This window comes from Rhinoderma darwinii, chromosome 13 (genome assembly GCF_050947455.1).
Source record: "Rhinoderma darwinii isolate aRhiDar2 chromosome 13, aRhiDar2.hap1, whole genome shotgun sequence".
Classification (NCBI taxonomy): domain Eukaryota; kingdom Metazoa; phylum Chordata; class Amphibia; order Anura; family Rhinodermatidae; genus Rhinoderma; species Rhinoderma darwinii.
In genome coordinates this window covers 42,954,583-42,975,020 of record NC_134699.1, presented here as the reverse complement: position 1 = coordinate 42,975,020, position 20,438 = coordinate 42,954,583, and the positions used below count along the sequence as shown (strand labels likewise).

Here is a 20,438-nt window from a genome sequence, read left to right as displayed (position 1 = left end):
CTGTCAGGGCTTCCCCTCTCCCCTGTCACCACTTCATCCTCCTCCCTCCTGATGACAGCACCGTCGGGTGCGACGCCACCAAGTATTGCGGCTTGCGCCTTCCAAGTATCGCGGCTTGCGCCTTTCAAGTATCGCAGCTTGCACCTTCCAAGCAAACAACACAACAACATATTTACATTGCAGCTGGCGTTCAGGCAGTTTCTAAACCCCATAGCTACATCCAACGTAAATTTACTTCAGATGTGCGCTACCTCAAGATGGCGCAGGCTCAGGAGTGACATCTGAGCAGTTAGACAGAGGGAGGAGGCTCCTGATCGTCCCCGGCGACAAAATTACACGGTGCCAATTGGTTGCCATGGCAGTCGAAAGCCTATTAAAGCAAATCTCATCCACACGCTGCGTAAATAGTGAGTGGAAAAAAACGCTCAGAAATGCGGTGCAGAGTATTATTCCCCAACAGCTCAATTGTATTTGCATAAACGCTGCTTATTTGTTGCGGGTTTTCCCCATTGAGTTCCGCAAAAAACACAACTCAGGAAAAAAAATAGCTTATACTTACCCAGAAGTCTGTGTTTCTTACTCCAGGCCGGCCTCCTGGGATGACGTTTCATCCCATGTAACTGCCGCTGTAGCCAATCACATGCTGCAGCTGTCTCCTGGGATGAAATGTCATCCCAGGAGGCCGACCTGCTAGCATGCTGCAGTTTTCTGCAGTGGACAAAAATTGCACCACAGTTTGTTGTAGTTTTTTGCACGGAATTCCCTGCGGCCACCGGGGCAGATATGCAGTGTAACTTTATGCAGCGTATCCGCACGCGGCCCGGTACCAAATGGTCCGCGGCCCGGTGATTGGGGACCACTGCCCTAGAGGGACTAATTAAAAAATGGAAAAATATGTTTAATAACATCTTTAAAAAAATAAAAAATGTTTAAATAACTGAAAGTTCAACAAACCTTCCTATTCCCATTTTTGACAAAAAAAAATGTAAGCAATAAAAAAACGAAACATAATAATTATTATTGCCGCATCCCTATAAGTCAGAACTAGTAAAATATCACATTATTTTACCCGCTGGGTGAACGCTGGAGGGAACAAAAATTCACAATTCATGCATTGCTCATTTTTTGTCTACTTGCTTCCCCAAAAAATTTAATAAAAGTAAACAAAAAGTCGTATGTACCCCAAAATGGTGCCAGTAAAAACAAAAGCTTACCACTAAAAAAATTAACTTTCTCACCGCTGCATTGATGAAACCCACTCCCATTCCACCCCACAAATAATTTTCAGTTTCCCGGTACATTATATGGTACATTAAAAATTACCATTAAAAACTACAACTCGTCCCGCAAAAAAGAAGCTCTCATACGGCTATGTTAACTCCAATAAGTAATCTCCATGTGTCAGGGTTCCTTTCCCTGTTATTTCACACCGAATAGCCACCTCTGTAAATTGGAAACTGAGGGCATGCATGGAAGAAATATACCAGAGTTGTTGGTAAAGATCCTTCCTCAGTGAAGTAGGAAGTACCAATAAACTTTTATTGAACAAAGAGTTACAAAAAATCTTCTCTGTAGGAAGGTGGGACATGCTTAAGCCCCATTGGCTCTATTCAGCTGTGAGTTCATCTGTACACTCCTCTTGCATTCCAGGGGCGGTGTCTTCCATAGGCGTGTTCCTTATGCAGACTCCATCTAGTTACATACATTCAAGTTCTTTGTGGAATATACTGATATATATATATATATATATATATATATATATTATGTGAGGATAATATTTTTGCAAACAATATACTTGCTAATGATTCCTGACACATGTTCTTCACACTTAACCCTGGGTGAGGTGAGTAACACTATGGTTGCTATTAACTACAGTATGAACCTCCTTATGGCCATCTTCAGGTGTATTTGGCAACTTGGGCAACAGAGTCACGATGGGCTATTTATCCCAGCCCTGGGTTGACCAGGACGGAGCATGTTTATTGAAATCTCTATGGGCCCCCCAAGCCTTGGCATCTGCTCAGGTTCGTTGTGTATTGATGCTGCTCTTACTCGCCATGAGTATCTCGGAAGTGTTTACTTTAGGGTTAAAATGCTCACTAACTAGTCCCAAAACAACTAGAAAAGATTTGGAAGATAAAAATAAACACATCTTTAAATTCTGTATTTCTGTATAGGGAGCTGTAAGCATACCACAGAGTGGAATCCTGTTGGTTGTAAGCAGCAGTTTCTGAGTTGATGGCTGCAGCAGAAAAATAATTCCGTAACAGATGAATAATAATATACAGTTTCTTTAGATTTGAGTGTTACTCTTTAATGTCATAAAAGATAAAAGACAAAATAAATAACCAGTTCTATATTGTATGCCATTTCTGTGTAAAGAAATACATATTTAGGATGTAAACGGTTTTATGTATATAAACTGATGTGCATTTAGTAGGAAACACTAGGAAGTACTCTTACATTACTTCATTTACAATTTGTAAATGACCTTTCCTATAAAATATACACAGAAAATAAAATGTTTTCAATGAAAATGATGCCTTAAAGTGAATGTTCACTATATAATTTTACGTCCAAAATTTTTAGCATATCCTTATAGCAGTCAGAGATCTGTTTTTATGATACAGAGCTCCAAATCCCCACTATAAACAGAGTTAAAATATAAAATTGTGTCTGCCTTCAGCCACCACTAGAGGCAGTTTAGGAGTTTACTGCATATTGATATAGTATTAAATTCCATGTATGTAGTAAGCTCCTAAATGCCCCCTGGTATTGGTTGCAGGCAGCCAGAATTTTATCTTTTTTCTTTAAGGCTGGATTCACACGAGCATGTTCGGTCCGTAAAGGACAGAACGTATTTTGGCAGCAAGGTCCCGGACCGAACACACTACAGGGAGCTGGGCTCCTAGCATCATTGTTATGTACGACGCTAGGAGTCCCTGCCTCTCCGTGGAACTACTGTCCCGTACTGAAAACATAATTACAGTACGGGACAGTTGTTGCAAGGAGAGGCAGGGACTCCTAGCGTCGTACATAACTATGATGCTAGGAGCCCGGCTCCCTGCAGTGTGTTCGGTCCGGGACCTTGCAGCCAAAATACGTTCCGTCCTTTACGGACCGAACATGTTCGTGTGAATCCAGCCTAAGGCTTAAACAGAAGATTTGGAGCTGTATCAGAGAAATATATTAAAAAGTTATAGTATGTAATAAGAAATGAATCAGCACACATTTTTGGAGCAATTAGGTGGCCATTTACAATAAGATAGCGGTAGATGTACTGTATCTATTCTAGGGCATTGTTAATATAGCCAAGAATCAGGCCACACAGAGAAAATGTTTAAGATGTTAGAAAGTTTCTGTGCAGAGACCCATTTCCTATAGAAAATGAAGGCTCAGATTACCCATGTGCTGGCTGTCCAAGATAAGGTAACAAACTGTGTGCCAAGCCGGATCCTAGAGTTAAAGAGGCTCTGTCACCAGATTTTGCAACCCCTATCTGCTATTGCAGCAGATCGGCGCTGCAATGTAGATTACAGTAAAGTTTTTCTTTTTAAAAAACGAGCATTTTTGGCCAAGTTATGACCATTTTTGTAGTTATGCAAATGAGGCTTGCAAAAGTCCAAGTGGGTCTGTTTAAAAGTAAAAGTCCAAGTGGGCGTGTATTATGTGCGTACATCGGGGCGTTTTTAATACTTTCACTAGCTGGGCGCTCTGAAGAGAAGTAACATCCTCTTCTCTTCAGAACGCCCAGCTTCTGACCGATCTTACCTGCAAACGCTGATGCTGCTGCAGAATCAACTGTAGCCTCTGGTGCCGATGTGGCCGTCACGATGCAGGACCTGTGAGTGACGTCACAGATCTGCACTGTCAGAAGCTGGGCGTTCTGAAGAGAAGAGGATGTTACTTCTCTTCAGAGCGCCCAGCTAGTGAAAGTATTAAAAACGCCCCGATGTACGCACATAATACACGCCCACTTGGACTTTTACTTTTAAACACACCCACTTGGACTTTTGCAAGCCTCATTTGCATAACTACAAAAATGGTAATAACTTGGCCAAAAATGCTCGTTTTTTAAAAATAAAAACGTTACTGTAATCTACATTGCAGCGCCTATCTGCTGCAATAGCAGATAGGGGTTGCAAAATCTGGTGACAGAGCCTCTTTAAGGCAACACGTCCATTCCTCTGCTTTAATAGATTGTCCACTATGGAATGAGACAGTTCACCATAATGAGCCAGTTCCAGAAAGACTAAAGGTAAGGCCACACGGTGCGTTTATGTTGCGTTCTTAAACTGCAGCAAGTCATTTTTCAATAGAAGTCAATGGTGAAATGTTTGTTATGGACAGACTGCTGCTATTATATTACAATGTGTTTCAAATGCAAACAAACCGCGTCAACGACGCACCGTGTGGTCTTACCCTAAAAGCATCAGGAATTAGGAAAAATGGTAGTAGTTTGGCATCACACACAGAAGCATTGTATTATGCAAAATCTATGCACATGGATTAAAAAAAGGGACTCCTATTTTGTGGATTCATAAATGACCCTTATAAATACAAGTTAAAGTATTAAAATCTTCTACTACATGATTTTACAGACCAGCATTTTGCCAACATTGACATTTTGTATCGGTTTTCTTAGGAGTTTATTCACCTATCTCTAGAACGGGGCCCCCTAAACCTCACGCTGCCTCCCGGCCACTTCCTGATTACAGGGTCAGGAGTTACGGAAACCGGGTAGCTCAGCGAGTTTCGCTGTTTCCGTAACTCCTGACCGTGTAATCAGGAAGTGGCCGGAAGGCAGCGTGAGCACAAAAAGCTAGAACAGGGATTAGAGGACCCCGTTCTAGAGATAGGTGCGGGTCCCAGAGGTGGGACCCGCATCTATCTGACATTTATGACATATCCGGTGGATATGTCATAATTGTCCTTCATGGGAAAACCTTTTTAAGTAGTTAAAAGCAGTCTTTAAATGGGTTGTCTCATCTTAACAACTCTTTTTTTACTTGAATGCTTCAGAAACCCCAGGCGATTATTGCGGAAAGCTGCAGCTACCTATACATTTCCCCTGCAGCACAAGGCTGCCATTATTAGCAGCTCTCCGTTCTGGCTCATAGAGGGGAGTCTCAAGCGGGGGATACATACTATGATGTCTATATGGCCTAATAGGGCATATAGAAAGGGGTTGTTGAGATGAGACAATCTCTTTACAAGTCAATTATACAATATAGCACGTGCAATATGTTACATATGCCACATTATAGAGACATTATATCTGATCTGCCTACATTAAAATAAATATTGCTCCACTTCAGGTGTCACCATAATACTTCTGGTTCGCAGAGCATTTTTTTAAAAATTACTGTTAATTAAAAATACATAATAAACATTTTTATATTGCATTATCAATATTATTATTACTATTAATATTACATTTTTAAATGACAGTCAGCATTCTGACTACAGTGGAGGTGTCCTACTATCAGGGCAATTCTGAAGATTTTTACTTGGCATTTGGCGACGCAGCTCATTTTCAAAATAGTAACTAAAAAGGAAAACAAAAACTATATTGATAATAAATTACAAAAAGTAACCTAAGATTTTGTACAGTTGTTTTGCAAAGTTGAGCTACAATTCCATCTCACTTATCATAAAAGTATACCAAGATGATGATCTCTGGTTTAAAGAGTGATATGTTTCAAATGATGCTAGATATCTTAAAATCCACCATTTCCAGCTTGGTTGAAGCCCAGTTTAATAGTCTTTACAGCAATGTCAAAAAGTAATTACTGTCCGAATGTTGCCCATCTCAAATGCCTGATCCTGGGCCTTTGCTGATTTTGACATTTACAGGCCCTTCAGACTTCCTCCTGTGATATGTGCCAGTCCTTCCCCTGCTCCTGGGCCACTGGCAGTCCTTGCATTGTAATATCCTGATCATCTTGATCTTCTTCAGGAAGGTTGCCTTCTATAGGGTTAATAAGCTGAAGTTGATTGTTTGCTTCCGGTGGATTCTGTTAAAATTCAAGGCAAAAAACAATAACGACAGCAGTTTTTTGGGGATGGGTTCTTATATATATTCTGCATACACATTTAATCTCTTTTGATGAAAATATCTTACCTGTCTATTTTTCTTCCTGTCCTTACGACGTGATTTCCTAACTAAACAAGAGAAAAACAGGTTAACCATCGATATAAGGAATAAGGTAAACAGCGTTTAAAGAAGTGCTAGATATGTATCTTATGAACAATAAGATAAATGTCAGTAAAGGATAAATTAGATCCAGGGAAATTACCCAGTTGCCCTAGAAAGGTCAAGAAGGATTTTTTTGTTCGTAAATAAGGACAATTGGTTGTTTTGCCTTTCCTTGGATTATATAGCTAGGTTTGCCCTTTTTAGCCTTTGCAACTAAGTAACTACAATGTGGTGAACACTCATCTAGCCAGAATTAATTGACATTATTGCTAGAACATTCATAGTATAAAATTTGACACAGGAACCAATGGCGTAACCGCTCAAAGGAGATCCATGACATTTCATATCATGATTCATAATAGAGTTGTTAGAGGACACCTACATAAGCGGACCTGGCCAGTCAGTGTGTAATATGGAAAGCCATTTATTTGAAAGGCCAGCATGTAATAATACATTTTCCCTGCAGTGGCCGCTATAGGTTTCTGATGCCAGACTTACAGCGATCAACTGATTGCTAGGCCGGCTTCAATTTGAAAAGGAGCATAAGTGACTTTGAAAAATGGTTTAATACTTCTTTAAAGCCACTGGCCAAAGGACCAGAACACTAGTGATATAAATCCCCACAACTGTTAGGTACAATATGGCAATAAAGTTGCCCATACTCATGACATAGCTGTGAAATCAACTCTCAAGTTGGCATCATCTATCTTAACCTATAAACAAGAATGTTGGATTGGTTGAGTATGCTTCTTTTTTCAATATAGACTCGAGGAATAAACCGCTGCCAGACACCTTTGAAATCCAATATGCTCGATTCTTTCTTCCGCTAACAACAGACAACAAAGGTCTCTCTGGCTGCCCCCATATACTTTAGACTCTTGATCCTACCAAAATGGGCACATTTGGCCAACAATAATCTAATGTGTTTGGCTGGCTCCAGTATTCTGTTACACAAGCAGCAGATTTTTTTTTATGCGGTTATTTTCTGTTTCAATTTATTAGGTACTTACTAAATATTATAGCAGCCAAAACAAGCACTACAAAGACCACCATGATGACTAAAATATAAACCCATGTATTAGATTCTGTTGATGGGCCTAAAAAGGGAAGAAAAAAATCTTCATTAACATTACAATTAATATTAATCCACAACAAAATTGTATAAAGCAGAATGCAGAAGTAATACAACGTTCTACAAAACATATGAGGGTTACAAGCTCCTCTCAACAACACTAAAGCATCATTCACAAGACCGTTTCAGTTTTGCGGACCGCAAGACACGGATCCTAGTGGCTTCTGTGTGATGCCCACTTTTTTGGTGGACCCATATGCTAAAATGGGTCAGACAGACCGCAAACATGGACAAGAATAGGTCATCTTCCATCATTTTCTGGAACAGGCACACGGATCTGCAAAAAAAATAGATGTGTGCATGGCCCCATAGAAATGAATGGTTCAGTATGCTATCCGGAAAAAAAATGGGTGGGACACTAAAGAAAACAACAGTCCTGTGCATGAGCTCTAAGGTTCTGTGCACGTGGCTGTAATACAGCATATGTTTATTCTGAAGACTGGGATTGTATCCTGTCCTGGGAAATCATAAGAGCATTTAAATCCTTGGCACTAAAATTGAGGGTTCTGCATGGAGCCGCAATACGACCATTTTCATTGAGCCTTGGATGTCTACAACATCCACCTTGAGTACAATAAGTAAATCTTAGGTATAACGGGGCAATTCTTTCTTATTGAATTCCTCACCATTTTCAAGTAATCCAGACAAAGTTGAAGAATAGTACTACTAGTGTCAATCTGTATTAAAGAGGCTCTGTCACCAGATTATCAAATCCCTATCTCCTATTGCATGTGATCGGCGCTGCAATGTAGATAACCGTAACGTTTGTTTGTTTTTGGAAAAACTATCATTTTTGGCCAAGTTATGAGCAATTTTATATTTATGCAAATGAGCCTTTCTAATGGACAACTGGGCGTGTTTTCTCTTATTTCCAACTGGGCGTGTATTGTGTTTTTAGCAACTGGGCGTGTTTACTTCTTTCACTGCACAATCACACTGTACTGTGAATCATGCTGGGCTGGAACAATGAGAAGTGTATGACGCTGATTAGTCACTGATTGGTCAGCGTCATACACTCCTCTGTACAACACCCAGTTGGTAAAAAGTAAAAACACGCCCAGTTGTCCATTGAGAAACTCATTAGCATAAATCTGAACTAGCTCATAACTTGCTCAAAAATGATCGTTTTTCAAAATAAAAACCACTGCTGTTATCTACATTACAGCGCCAATCAGATTATGTAGGATATAGAGCACTTATAAACTGGTTTGGGACCCAAGTTCCTTCAACAGGCTTACCAATATGCAAAATCCGCATCAATTTATCCCCTGCTGGCATGTATATATCCCAGCTACATAAGCTTGACGGTTTTCACCCTTACCCTATTCAAGATATCTGCTTATGGGTATGTTCACACGGGCTATTTTCAGCCGTTTTTCAGGCCGTAAACGGCCTGAAAAACGGCTAAAAATGCGAGGGCTGAATGCCTACAAACATCTTTCCATTGATCTCAATGGGAAAAATGGCGTTCCGTTCCCACAGGGCATTTTTTAAAAGAACACCTCGTAAAAAGAAGTGCATGTCACTTCTTGAGCCGTTTTTCATTGACTCAATAGAAAAACAGCTCCAAAAACGGCTGTAAAAAAAACCCTAAAAAAACGCAAGTTGCTTAAAAAATGGCTGAAAATCAGAGGCTGTTTTCCCTTGAAAACAGCTCCGTATTTACAGGTGTTTTTTGTTAAGCATGGGAACATACACTAAAGGGGTTGTTCAGCTTAGAAAATCAAGAGCATGGCTGATGAATGAGTATTGGAGGTGTTCTTTGTAAAGTAGACAAGGTAAAATGTATTCAATTGAATACATGTTATAATACGCTTTGCCGCTTTCTACTACTATATCCCTGAGCCTTGAGCTGCACTGGTAACCAGGTTGTCCTTGTTTTTCAGTGCAACATGAGGAAAACCATCTATTTAAACATGGCATCCCCTAAGGTGGGGTAATAACTTACTACAAACAACATCAGCAGTAGAAGTTCCTGGCTGGATTATTATCGCTACATCACCACACCTAAAGCAGAAAAACATGTTAGATGGCAAAAGTTAGCATTTGTATAAGGCTGGATTCACACGACCATGTTACGTCCGTAGAGGATGGAACGTATTTCGGCCGCAAGTCCAGGACCGAACACACTGCAGGGAGCCGGTCTCCTAGAATCATAGTTATGTACGATGCTAGGAGTCCCTGCCTCGCTGCGGGACAACTGTCCCGTACTGTAATCATGTTTTCAGTACGGGACAGTAGTTCCACGGAGAGGCAGGGACTCCTAGCGTCGTCCATAACTATGATGCTAGAAACCCGGCTCCCTGCAGTGTGTTCGGTCCCGGACTTGCGGCCGAAATACGTTCCGTCCGTTATGGACGTAATGTGCTCGTGTGAATCCAGCTTATAATATTTAATTGTACATTGCAGGTAAGCAACCGAACAACTGTGGTGACTGAAAGTACCTCTCATTAAACTGAAAGGATTACAGAATTCTTCTTTAATCTAGGGGCCTCTGGATGACCCAGAATGACCATTTATTTCAATGGAAACTATATAATGCTTGAAGGCTTTTCTCATTATGATAATTTATCACCTGATCGGTCAAACCCCCACTGATCAGACTTTATTACCTATCCTGTGGATGGGTGATAAATTATCATAATGAGAAAACCCATTTAAAGGCGTTGTCCAGTTTAGAAACCCCTTGCTCCTGAGAACCTGTCCTGTCCTGCAATACACAGACAACCCTAATAGAATTGAGAACTGCGTAATGCTTAATTTCCTCTGTGGTGGCGCTGCAAGGAAATTGCACAATTACTGTCAGGTTTCCCCCACAAATAACAGCTGATCACTGGGGGTCCCAGCAAGGGGACACCTTGTGATCTGCTTAATTTCAAGTGACCATTCTAACAAGTAGGGATTGACCAATACTGAGAATTCCTTTAATTCCAACTGCGGCATCACTGAAGAAAAACTGGACTCTTAGGGTACGTGCACACACACTAATTACGTCCGTAATTGACGGACGTATTTCGGCCGCAAGTCCCGGACCGAACACAGTGCAGGGAGCCGAGCTCCTAGCATCATAGTTATGTACGATGCTAGGAGTCCCTGCCTCTCTACAGGACAACTGTCCCGTACTGTAATCATGTATTCAGTACGGGACAGCAGTTCCACGGAGTAGCAGGGACTCCTAGCGTCGTACATAACTATGATGCTAGGAGCCCGGCTCCCTGCACTGTGGTCGGTCCGGTACTTGAGGCCGAAATACGTCCGTCAATTACGGACGTAATTAGTGTGTGTGCACATACCCTCACTGTTGAGTTTCTCCACAGTTATGGCTGATCGCTGGGAGAACTTTCTAACAAAATGGATTGTCCAGAGCTGCAACCTTGCTTCAAACCATTCAAAAGAATAAATGCCATAACATAAGTGTCATTCCATTACAGCACTCACAATTGATAGGAGTTGCTCTAGCAGAGCATATATTTGAGAAACCAACTTGTCGGACAGGTGGAATGCTGTGTCGACCCCATTTTGATAGTCACTGGGCTCCTCAGTAGGACCCATTCTAATGACAAGGTTCATTTATGGAGATTGCATGGATGTAAATGTGATTGTTTCCATGAAGTCATTGGATGAGGCACATTTCTATTGCCCCTTGATTGGTATTTAATGGGGGCATTATACAGAAATCTTTATCTGAAGGATATCTGTCCTAGTGATATGATCGCTGTACAGAACAGCGCATAAACTCAATCTGGCCTCGGGATTAACGATTGCAATAACATCAATATTCCTAGAAGTTCACTAATCCTTGTTTCAATCAAGACCACCAAGATCAATCGGCTATATGATACGTAACTAATAACCCACCTTAAAATGAGAAATGTTCCTAAATCACATACCAGACTACTGCAGAATTATTTTTTCACTTGCTAGGAGTTTCTGTCTCTAACTGATATTTTATTGACCAAAGCAGTTAAGGGTATGTGCACACGGCTTATTTTCGGCCGTTTTTTCGGGGCAGTAAACAGCCAAAAAATGGCCGAAAAATCTGAAACAGAATGCCTCCAAACATTTGCCCATTTATTTCAATGGGAAATACAGCGTTCTGTTCTGACGGGCTGTTTTTTTACGCAGCTGTTTTGAAAAACAACCGCGTAAAAAAACACCCGTGAAAGAGAAGTGCATGTCACTTCTTGAGCCATTTTTCATTAACTCTAAAGAAAAATAGCTCCAAAAACGACCGTAAAAAACACAGCGAAAAACGTGAGTTGCTTAAAAAACTTCTGAAAATCAGGAGCTGCTTTTCCTTGAAAACAGCTCCGTATTTTCAGATGTTTTTTGCTAAGCGTGTGAACATACCCTAAAGGGAGAAGTCATTTTGTGTAAATCGAATGGATGCACTGCATGTGCTGTACATTGCTTTGAAGACGAATTAACAGATATAACGTATTATGTAGAAGCAGATTGAGGCTTTCTTCATATAAAACACATTTATATCACTGCTGTCTGTTTGCACAACACTTTTCAATTAAACAGCTATCTCGTTTGAAGTCGTTGTTCCCTGCAGCCATAACATTTTATTAATAAACAGAATGGAAATTACACATTTATAATTTATATTCATTATAGCATTTTCCACTTAACAATAAATTAATTAATAGAATGACATTAAAGGGAAACGAAACCCGAAACGATAATTTGATATGTTATAAAATAGAATATGCTAACTGTCATTTCCTTCATTTGAAGCAAATTTCTGTATATTCAAGCAGAACATGAAAATTTGTTCAGCACAGACGCCATGTGGAAATGCTGCATCCATAATACCTGCTGTATGATTTACAGTAACATTGCCCGGCTGTGCCCTAAAGTCACAAGCAATCAAATACCTGTCCAGTCCAGATAAGGTCAGTTCCATACAGCCGTAATATGGCCGCAACACCTGGGCCCTCAAGTTTGTATGGAACTAATTACCATAGGAATCTATAGTGATCTAAATTCAGTTCAGTAGAACCGCAGAGACCAGAGTACTAGATACTAGCTGCAAAGGCCTAGTTTCCAGCTGCAGAGGTGAACCTGGGAGATCTTTCACCCAGGCAAACATCAAATCCTGACTTTTAATGGCGCCCCTACACCACCCAACACCCAGGTTATATGTCCCTTTCCCACTAGCTATCCAAATTACTAAGGCCTCATGCACACGACCGTAGTCATGTGCACGGCCATAATTTTCGGGTCGGCCGGCAGCGGACTGTCAGCCATTGTTTTCAATGAGCCCGGACCGCAGAAGACAGCCGTAATAAGACAGGTCCGTTATTTCTGCGGTGCGGGCTCCCGGGCCATGCACAGACCGTAAAAACTATGGTCGTGTGCATGGCCCAATAGAAATGAATGGGGCCGCAATTCTCCCGTGGATTTTCGGGGGAATTGCGACCGCAAAAGCACGTTCGTGTGCATGGGGCCTTAGTCATAAACTAGTTATTAAAAACAAACAGTAGGCAGTTCTATTTGGCAAAATCTATCTTGACCCTAAGGGTGTGTTCACACATGCCAAATTTGTTGCAGAAATTTCTACAACTGTCCCATTCATCTGAATAGAACTTGCTGAAATGTATGATCATGCTGCAGAAACAACCACATTTTTCGCAGACATTTAGCATACGTTGTGCTCATTGTAAATGTCAATAAAAAAGAACTAAGAGAAGGGCGGAGGTTAATATTGCTAGAGAAAAACAAGATTTTAGAAAAGTTTATGTAAGATGGAGCTATACCTAGAGCCTGTTTTTATTTTTAGTCTACAAACACACCAAAAACAGCAGCCTGTATTCTGAGTCTAAGGGCTTATTCAGACGAGTGTGTAATACGTCCGTGCACAGAAGCACTTCCGTGGGACGCGCGTGAGTCATGCAACAGCAGTAACAAGTATGATTGAAAACAGAGAAGCACCACGTGCTTTTCTGTTTACAAACATACAAACAGAGTGTCATAATGATGGTGGCTGTGCGAAAATCACGCAGCCGCGCATCATATGGTGATGACACACGGAGCTGTTAAGTGCGTTTTGCGCGCACAAAACGCAGGGTTTTTTGCGCGCGCAAAACGCACACACTCGTGTAAATCCTCCCTAAAGGGAAGATGCCATGAATTAGAGATTTCACACAGTCCTGCAGGTTTCGATTGGATTGATCCTGCTTGTAAAAAAACCTGATTCAATTATTAACATTGTACTAATATATTCTTTACGATAAAGCTCCACCTCTGACTAACATTGGTTCTACTGACAACAATTGCGTCCATAATACCCTGCAGTCTTGCATATGAACACAAAAATACCCAAAGCAACATTATTTCATATTTTCCTGTGTTATGGAGCTAAGTTATTTAGTGTATTCATTACAAGAAAGATCAGCAACAGCTAGCCTATTGAAGATTTACTACAAAGATGATGCTAGATCTTACACTTGCTAACTTCACTTTGGGTCTTTACTTTAAATGCAGATCTTGGAAGCTGAGCTTGAAAAATTCAGATATTACTGTAGAATTAACTATTTGTCATTTTCAGTTCAAAGACTGAGGCCTCATTTACACGAACGTGATATACGTCCGTGAGACTCACGTGCTTTTCACGCGGGTCGCACGGACCTATACAAGTCTATGGGGGCATGCAGACAGTCCGTGAGTTTTGCTCAGCGTGAGTGCGCTGAAAAAAACTCACGACATGTTCTAAAAATCTGCGTTTTTCGCGCATCACGCACCCATTGAAGTCAATGGGTGCGTGAAAACCACGAAGGTCGCACGAAAGCACTTCCGTGCGAACTGCGTGATTCGCGCAAGAGCTGTCAAACTGAATGTAAACAGAAAAGCACCACGTGCTTTTCTGTTTACAAACATCCGAACGGAGTGTCTTAGAGATGACCGAACCGAACTTCACCGGGTTCGGCCGAACTCGTTTTGACCGAACCCGGCAGGAGACAGTCACTGTCCAGGGTGCTGAAAGAGTTAAACTGTTTCAGCACCCTAGACAGTGACTTCCGTGAACGTGAACGTGTAAAAAAAAAAAAAAGTTCTGACTTACCGATAACTCCCGGCTTCTTCCTCCAGTCTGACCTCCCGGAATGACAATTCAGTCCAAGTGACAGCTGCAGCCAATCACAAGCCAAGCACAGGTTGCAGCGGTCACATGGACTGCCGCGTCATCCAGGGAGGTGGGTCCAGATGTCAAGAGAGACGCGTCACCAAGGACGCGTCACCAAGGCAACGGCCGGGAAGTTCTCGGTAAGTACGAACCTCTTTTTTTTTTAAACAGGTTACTCGATATGGTGATCGGAATTCACTGTCGAGGGTGCTGAAAGAGTTACTGCCGATCAGTTAACTCTTTCAGCACCATGGACAGTGACTGACGTCGGCTAGCCTCATCTCTATGATGGCGGCTGCGCGAAAATCACGCAGCCGCGCATCATACACGGATGACACACGGAGCTGTCAAGTGCCTTTTGCGCACGCAAAACGCTGCGTTTTTTACGCGTGCAAAACGCACACGCTCGTGTAAATGAGGCCTAAAAGTGTGTATGACTCCCTGGTAGCATTTCGGACTGGGGTGTATAAGTGTTTTCTTACTTGCTCCAGTTTTTACAAGGCTCCATCTCCGATTCAATAGCAGAAAAAGTCTTCTCATTGCATGGTGAGCACTGGGTGTCAGAAAGACTGGTAGCTGGCAAAATAAATAAGAGAGTGTAAAGGTGAGTCCGACACCCCCCCCCCCCCGCACACTACTAGATCGGTGTAGGAGAGAAAAGTTTATATATACGTTGGCGATGATACTGCAAGCCACACTGGAACATGCTAATGAATATGAAGTGTATGGCTGTGACCACTCCCCAACCTCTACCCTCTTCTCTCGAGTGATGGCCCTAGCGGTCGCCCGCGTCACAATGTGCTATTTAGCAAAATTCATCACATAAGAGCAGAGGGGGGGGTGGTTACAGCGAAGTAGCATTTCACAATAGCATACGGTGTGTGAGGATTCAAAGTTAATTTTCCTAGAGTGACTTGCCGTATCATCGCCAACATAGGCATTAATAATTTTGTATGCTCTACGAATATTAGCATTTTTAGGGGGACAAAAGTGGTGACAGACTCCATTGAAAACGTACCAAAACGCCTGTGTAAAGCATGCAATAAATAAAAACTATTACTATGACTTCAATACCTCCCGATAATCATACCATCCCTAAATAACCAGACCACGCTAGATGACACTGGATGTAAATGTATAGGATGTTAATTATTTTTGTGTTATATAATAAAAATACAGTAGTAATACAAAATTATTATTCACCAGAAAAATTATAATTTCTAGCTTTTAATGGCAAAGAAGGAGAGGTTGAATGTGAATGAGCGGAGAGCACTACATTTAAAGGAGTTGACCCATCAGGATAACCTCTGTCCATATGTCATAGAGCTCTGAGTTCGAATGGGTATGTTCTGGTGGAATCTGAATGGCCTCCATATAATACTACATTTATCATACAATGATCAGGTGACAGCAACTTCCCCTGGCCAGGGTCGTATTTAGAGTTTGTGCTGCCCTAGGCACTTTTAGAGCGGACCCCCCCCCTCCCCCGATAACGCAGCTTTTTTTACCTCCCCATTGAATTCAATGGGGAAAACCTGCAACAGAAAACCAGCGATTCCACAACATAAATTTACATGATGCGGATTAAGAAAACGCACCGCCATTCAATGTATGAAAGTTTTTTCAGTGGGTTTTTTAGGCAGCGTGTGGATGAGATTTGTTCAAATATTATCCATTCTACTGCTACTGTATTATGCTGCAGATTTTTTGCAATGAAATCCGTTGTGTAAAATCTGCAGTGTTTATGCTACGTGTGGACATAGCCTAAAATAAACACTCAGTGCTACCCCATTATCATTCCCTCCCCTGCCCCCCACATGAACACTGAGGCCCATTTCCCCTATTATTGATTAGGTCACAGTTTATTATTTTTTAGAAAAAAAACAAAACACTCCTGCAGTGGTCCCCTTTCCCGACTAGAGCAAAAAATGGAAGGTCACATCAGTACATCGTCCTACTTTTACAAGTAGGCCAATGAACTGAGGTAACCTGGGACCATGTGATGTAAACTAACCAATGTCAGCTTAGAGTTGTCACTGCTTAGTTCACTGTCATAGACCCAGGAAGGTAAGTATAATAATCGTTTTGTTTTTTTAATTATTAGTGTTACTAACATGTTGTTTTTGGGTGTTTTAGAGGTTCGGTTATTGGACTACGTCAGATTCTAGTACTACTTTGATGACAGAGTTTTTATTTTCAATAAAATGGTTAATGAGGGTTTTATTTCTATAAAATATTTTTTCTGTGTAGATGTTCTTTTTAACTTCATTACTACTGCCTTAGTAATGGCAGCTGTCTGAAAGACATTACTAAGGTGGGGCTTTGTGTTAGCCGGTTAAGAGGCTAACACTAACCCTGGTACCCACCGCCACTAGGGGTTCTAGGAAGAGCCGGGTACAATCCAGTTCCCGACCATCTGAAGAGATGGTTGAGTACTGGGGCGGATGCAGGCTGGTATTATTAGCCTAGGAAAGCCCAAAAACAATGGCCCTTCCCACCCTGGTAATGCTAGGCTACAGCTGCTTTATTGTATCTAGCTGTTTATGAGAAATAGGGGGACACAAAGTTGTTTTTTCAATTATTTATTTAAAAAAATCGACGTGGGGTCCCCCCCCATTTTTCATAACCAGCCAAATACAACATAGCAGCAGCAGACTAGCATTACCAGGGTCGGAAGTCCCATTGTTTTTGGACTTTACCAGCCTTATTATACCAGCCTGCGGCCGCCCCAGTGCCCGACCATTACTTCAGATGGTCAGGTACTAGATCGTACCTGGCTCTTCCTGGAACCCCTGGTGGCAGTGGGTACCGGGATAATAATGAGGGGGTTAGTGTTAGCCTCTGCAGTGGCTAACACTAAGCCCTGCCTTAGTAATGGACGCTGTCTATCAGAGAGCCACTATTACTAAGGCAGTAGTAATATAGTTAAAAACAAACAGACACAGAAAAAAACCCTACACAACCCGCGTTAACCAATTTATTGAAAATAAAAATACCGTCATCTAAGTTGTCCTCGAATCCGATGTAGTCCAACGACCGAAACTGTAATAAAAAACAACACAAAAAAAACATTAGTAACATTAATAAGTAAAAAAGCAAAACCATTATCATATTTTGCCTTCCTCGGTCCATGACAGTTAACTAAGTAGTGACAGCTCCTAGCTGTCATTGGTTCATTTACAAAAAGTAGGCCAATGAACTTAGGTAACCGGCCCCCACGTGATGTAAACTAACCAATGACAGCTTAGAGCAGTCACTGCTTAGTTTACTAAGCCTTGTAAGTAACACAGGATCACCCGAGATGTGCCAGAATTTTGGATGGACGCGGATATAATTGAAGAGAGTACATTACATTAGGGTTGTCACGATACCAGAATTTGAACTTCGATACCGATACTTTGTGTACTATTGCGATTCTCGATAATTTGACAACAATAATTTAAAAGTTCATCCATTTTCTGATGTGAGGCCCGTGATGTGATGAATTTTGAACCTCCGTGTGCCTCACATTAATAGTGATAGCTGTTTAACTAACGCCTGCTGAAAATGGCTAAACAGTGTCTGATCCTGAAGGCTCAAAATGGCCCAATCCTGAACCGGTTAAAGGGGTATTCCAGTTACAACAAGTTATCCCTTATCCTTAGGGTAAGGGGTAACTTGCTGATCGGTGGGTGTCCAACAGCTGGGACCCCCACCGTTTCCGAGAACAGGGGTCCCGTACCCCTCATTTCAACCGTGCGGCAGGTTGCTTATGTGCACTGCCGCTCCATTCATTCTCTATGGGAGCGCCGGAGATAGGCGAGTACAGCGTTCTGCTATTTCCGGCGCTGCCATAGAGAATGAATGGAGCGGCAGTGCACATGAGCAACCTGCAGCTCGGTTCAAACGAGGGGTACGGGACCCCTGTTCTTGTAAACGGTGGGGGACACAGCTGTCGGACACCCACCGATCAGCAAGTTACCCCCTACCCTATGGATAGGGGGTAACTTGTTGTAATCGGAATACCCCTTTAATGCCAGTAGATTAGCCTGTGTACTTATAGTACAAAGGCAGTTGTTAGGACATACCGGAGTATGCCCTAACAGGAAATATGGTCAGACGGCCCTGGGGTCCTTCAATGGACCCTGGGCAGTCTGCCCATATATGGTAAGTCCCTCAGTCGCGTCACAGGGATTCCCTGTGATGCGATCCAAGGGGCATCCCCCTTCGCATTTTGCCCTTGAATGCTGCGGTCAGATTTGATCGCAGCATTTAGGGGAATAGCGGCGGAGATAAGAGGTTGCTCTGATCTCCGCCGTTAGAGCGGGGCTGCTACTGTGTATACAGCCATTGCCCCGCTCCTGACAAGTGTGTGCGCGCGCGGTCAGTATAAGGTGATATGATCAGCACTGCACTAATGAGCGGCGGCACCGCCGGCCCTGAAGTCAGAGAACATGGGGGTTTTTCAGTGCGCCCATCATGTTCTCTGTCTTCAGTGGCGGGCCTCATTAGTGCAGTGAAGGTAGCATCACCTCATGCTGACCACGCGCACACTTGTCAGGAGCAGGGCAATGGCTATATTACACAACTGCAGCCCCGCTCACTACATTCATGTATTACAATACTAAGCTGTGCGAACCGATCAACCCAACACTACACTACATTAAACATGTACTTACCTGACCTGCTGCGCTGCTGTCCGCTCCGCCTACAGCGCTTCTTAGACTGAGTCTAAGACATGCCCACTGTTCTCGGATTGCCTACAGCTGCTCTGGCCAATCCAGTGCCTAGTGGTAAATACGGCCTGCTCCTGGCAAAATCAGTTTACATATTAAAGGGGTTGTTGGTGATATGATTTGTTTTAAAAAACCCATGTTAAAAATAAAAATCTTTGTAATAAATTTCTCTGTTGGTACCATGCCTCTACTAGGCTTCAGTGATCCTTTGTTCAAAGTTATATATCCCACGGCAGCCATTGGACGATGAATCACTATGGATGCATTGTCACTGCGGCTTAGTAAACATGAATGAGCTACAGGGACCAAGAGAGTAGTTTATACATAATATTTCTTCCAGTAGCACCTCCTATACAGACTGCAGTTGACCACATCTTTTCTCTTACCTTTCTTTACCACTCCTTCTCCAGGACCACATACTTTGTTCAACACACACGTCTCACAGGATTCACTTGAGCAGTGCTTGCCCACTTGACATCTACAGTTCACATTGGTGGTTGGTGTTCCTTCACTTATCTTCTCAAAACCAAGTTCTAATGTGAGAACAACATGTTGGTTAGAAAACCATTGTACTAAGACAAAAATATAGAAGGGTTTAAACGACAAAAAAATCATAGAATAAATTCAGTATGTGGAAAGAAGCATCATGAATTATTAGAAATATTTCTTTAAAGCGGCATGTATATAACAATGTATAATCAAGGTGAATCATAAGGAAAATTAGGATCAATCTCATCTATGACACTGTTGTGTGATAACCACATTAGATGGTGTGTGTGTGTGTGTATTATTTGCTATAGGTGTGATGGGAGTCTTATAGACAATGTTGTAGAGCCCTAAAGTCTGTGATCAGTCATAATTTTGAATAAAATTGTTTAACTGACATCATATTATATCGCTACTTTGAAAAATTTGTATTTGAAGTGTGAAATTGTAGGAGGTGGGTGCCTTTTTACTTCCCACGGCTTAGCCTCATCTCTAGAAGAACTACCAATTTATCAGCTGGTTACCACGGATTCAGCTCCTGGACTCCCCACCAATCAACTGATATACCCGTCTCATATCACCATATTTCCCCTGCAGCAGCCTGCATTCAACTGAATAGGAGACCATGTAGTATATTGCAAGACCAACTCAGCTAGAGTGATTGCTGCTCAATGTATCCATCCTACTGAGGGCATTGTGACTGGCATTATCTACAGAGGGCATTGTGATTGGCGCTATCTACAGGGGGCATTGTGATTGGTGCTATCTGCAGGGGGCAGT

General features: G+C 42.0%; 1 protein-coding gene across 1 annotated transcript in view; it reads right to left on the bottom strand.

Annotated features, from left to right (window-relative positions):
• Nucleotides 1-4,783: 4,783 nt before the first annotated feature.
• The window catches only part of CD40 (CD40 molecule), a 47,183-nt gene continuing 31,528 nt past the window's right edge, over nt 4,784-20,438 (bottom strand). Inside the window, exons 4-9 of the mRNA XM_075845149.1 lie at nt 19,559-19,705; nt 14,940-15,033; nt 9,280-9,338; nt 7,210-7,296; nt 6,125-6,165; nt 4,784-6,017 (exon numbers count right to left, since the gene is read on the bottom strand). Of these exons, the coding sequence (XP_075701264.1) occupies nt 5,862-6,017; nt 6,125-6,165; nt 7,210-7,296; nt 9,280-9,338; nt 14,940-15,033; nt 19,559-19,705 (584 nt within the window). The 3' untranslated portion in view covers nt 4,784-5,861. The remainder of the gene's footprint in view (nt 6,018-6,124; nt 6,166-7,209; nt 7,297-9,279; nt 9,339-14,939; nt 15,034-19,558; nt 19,706-20,438) is intronic.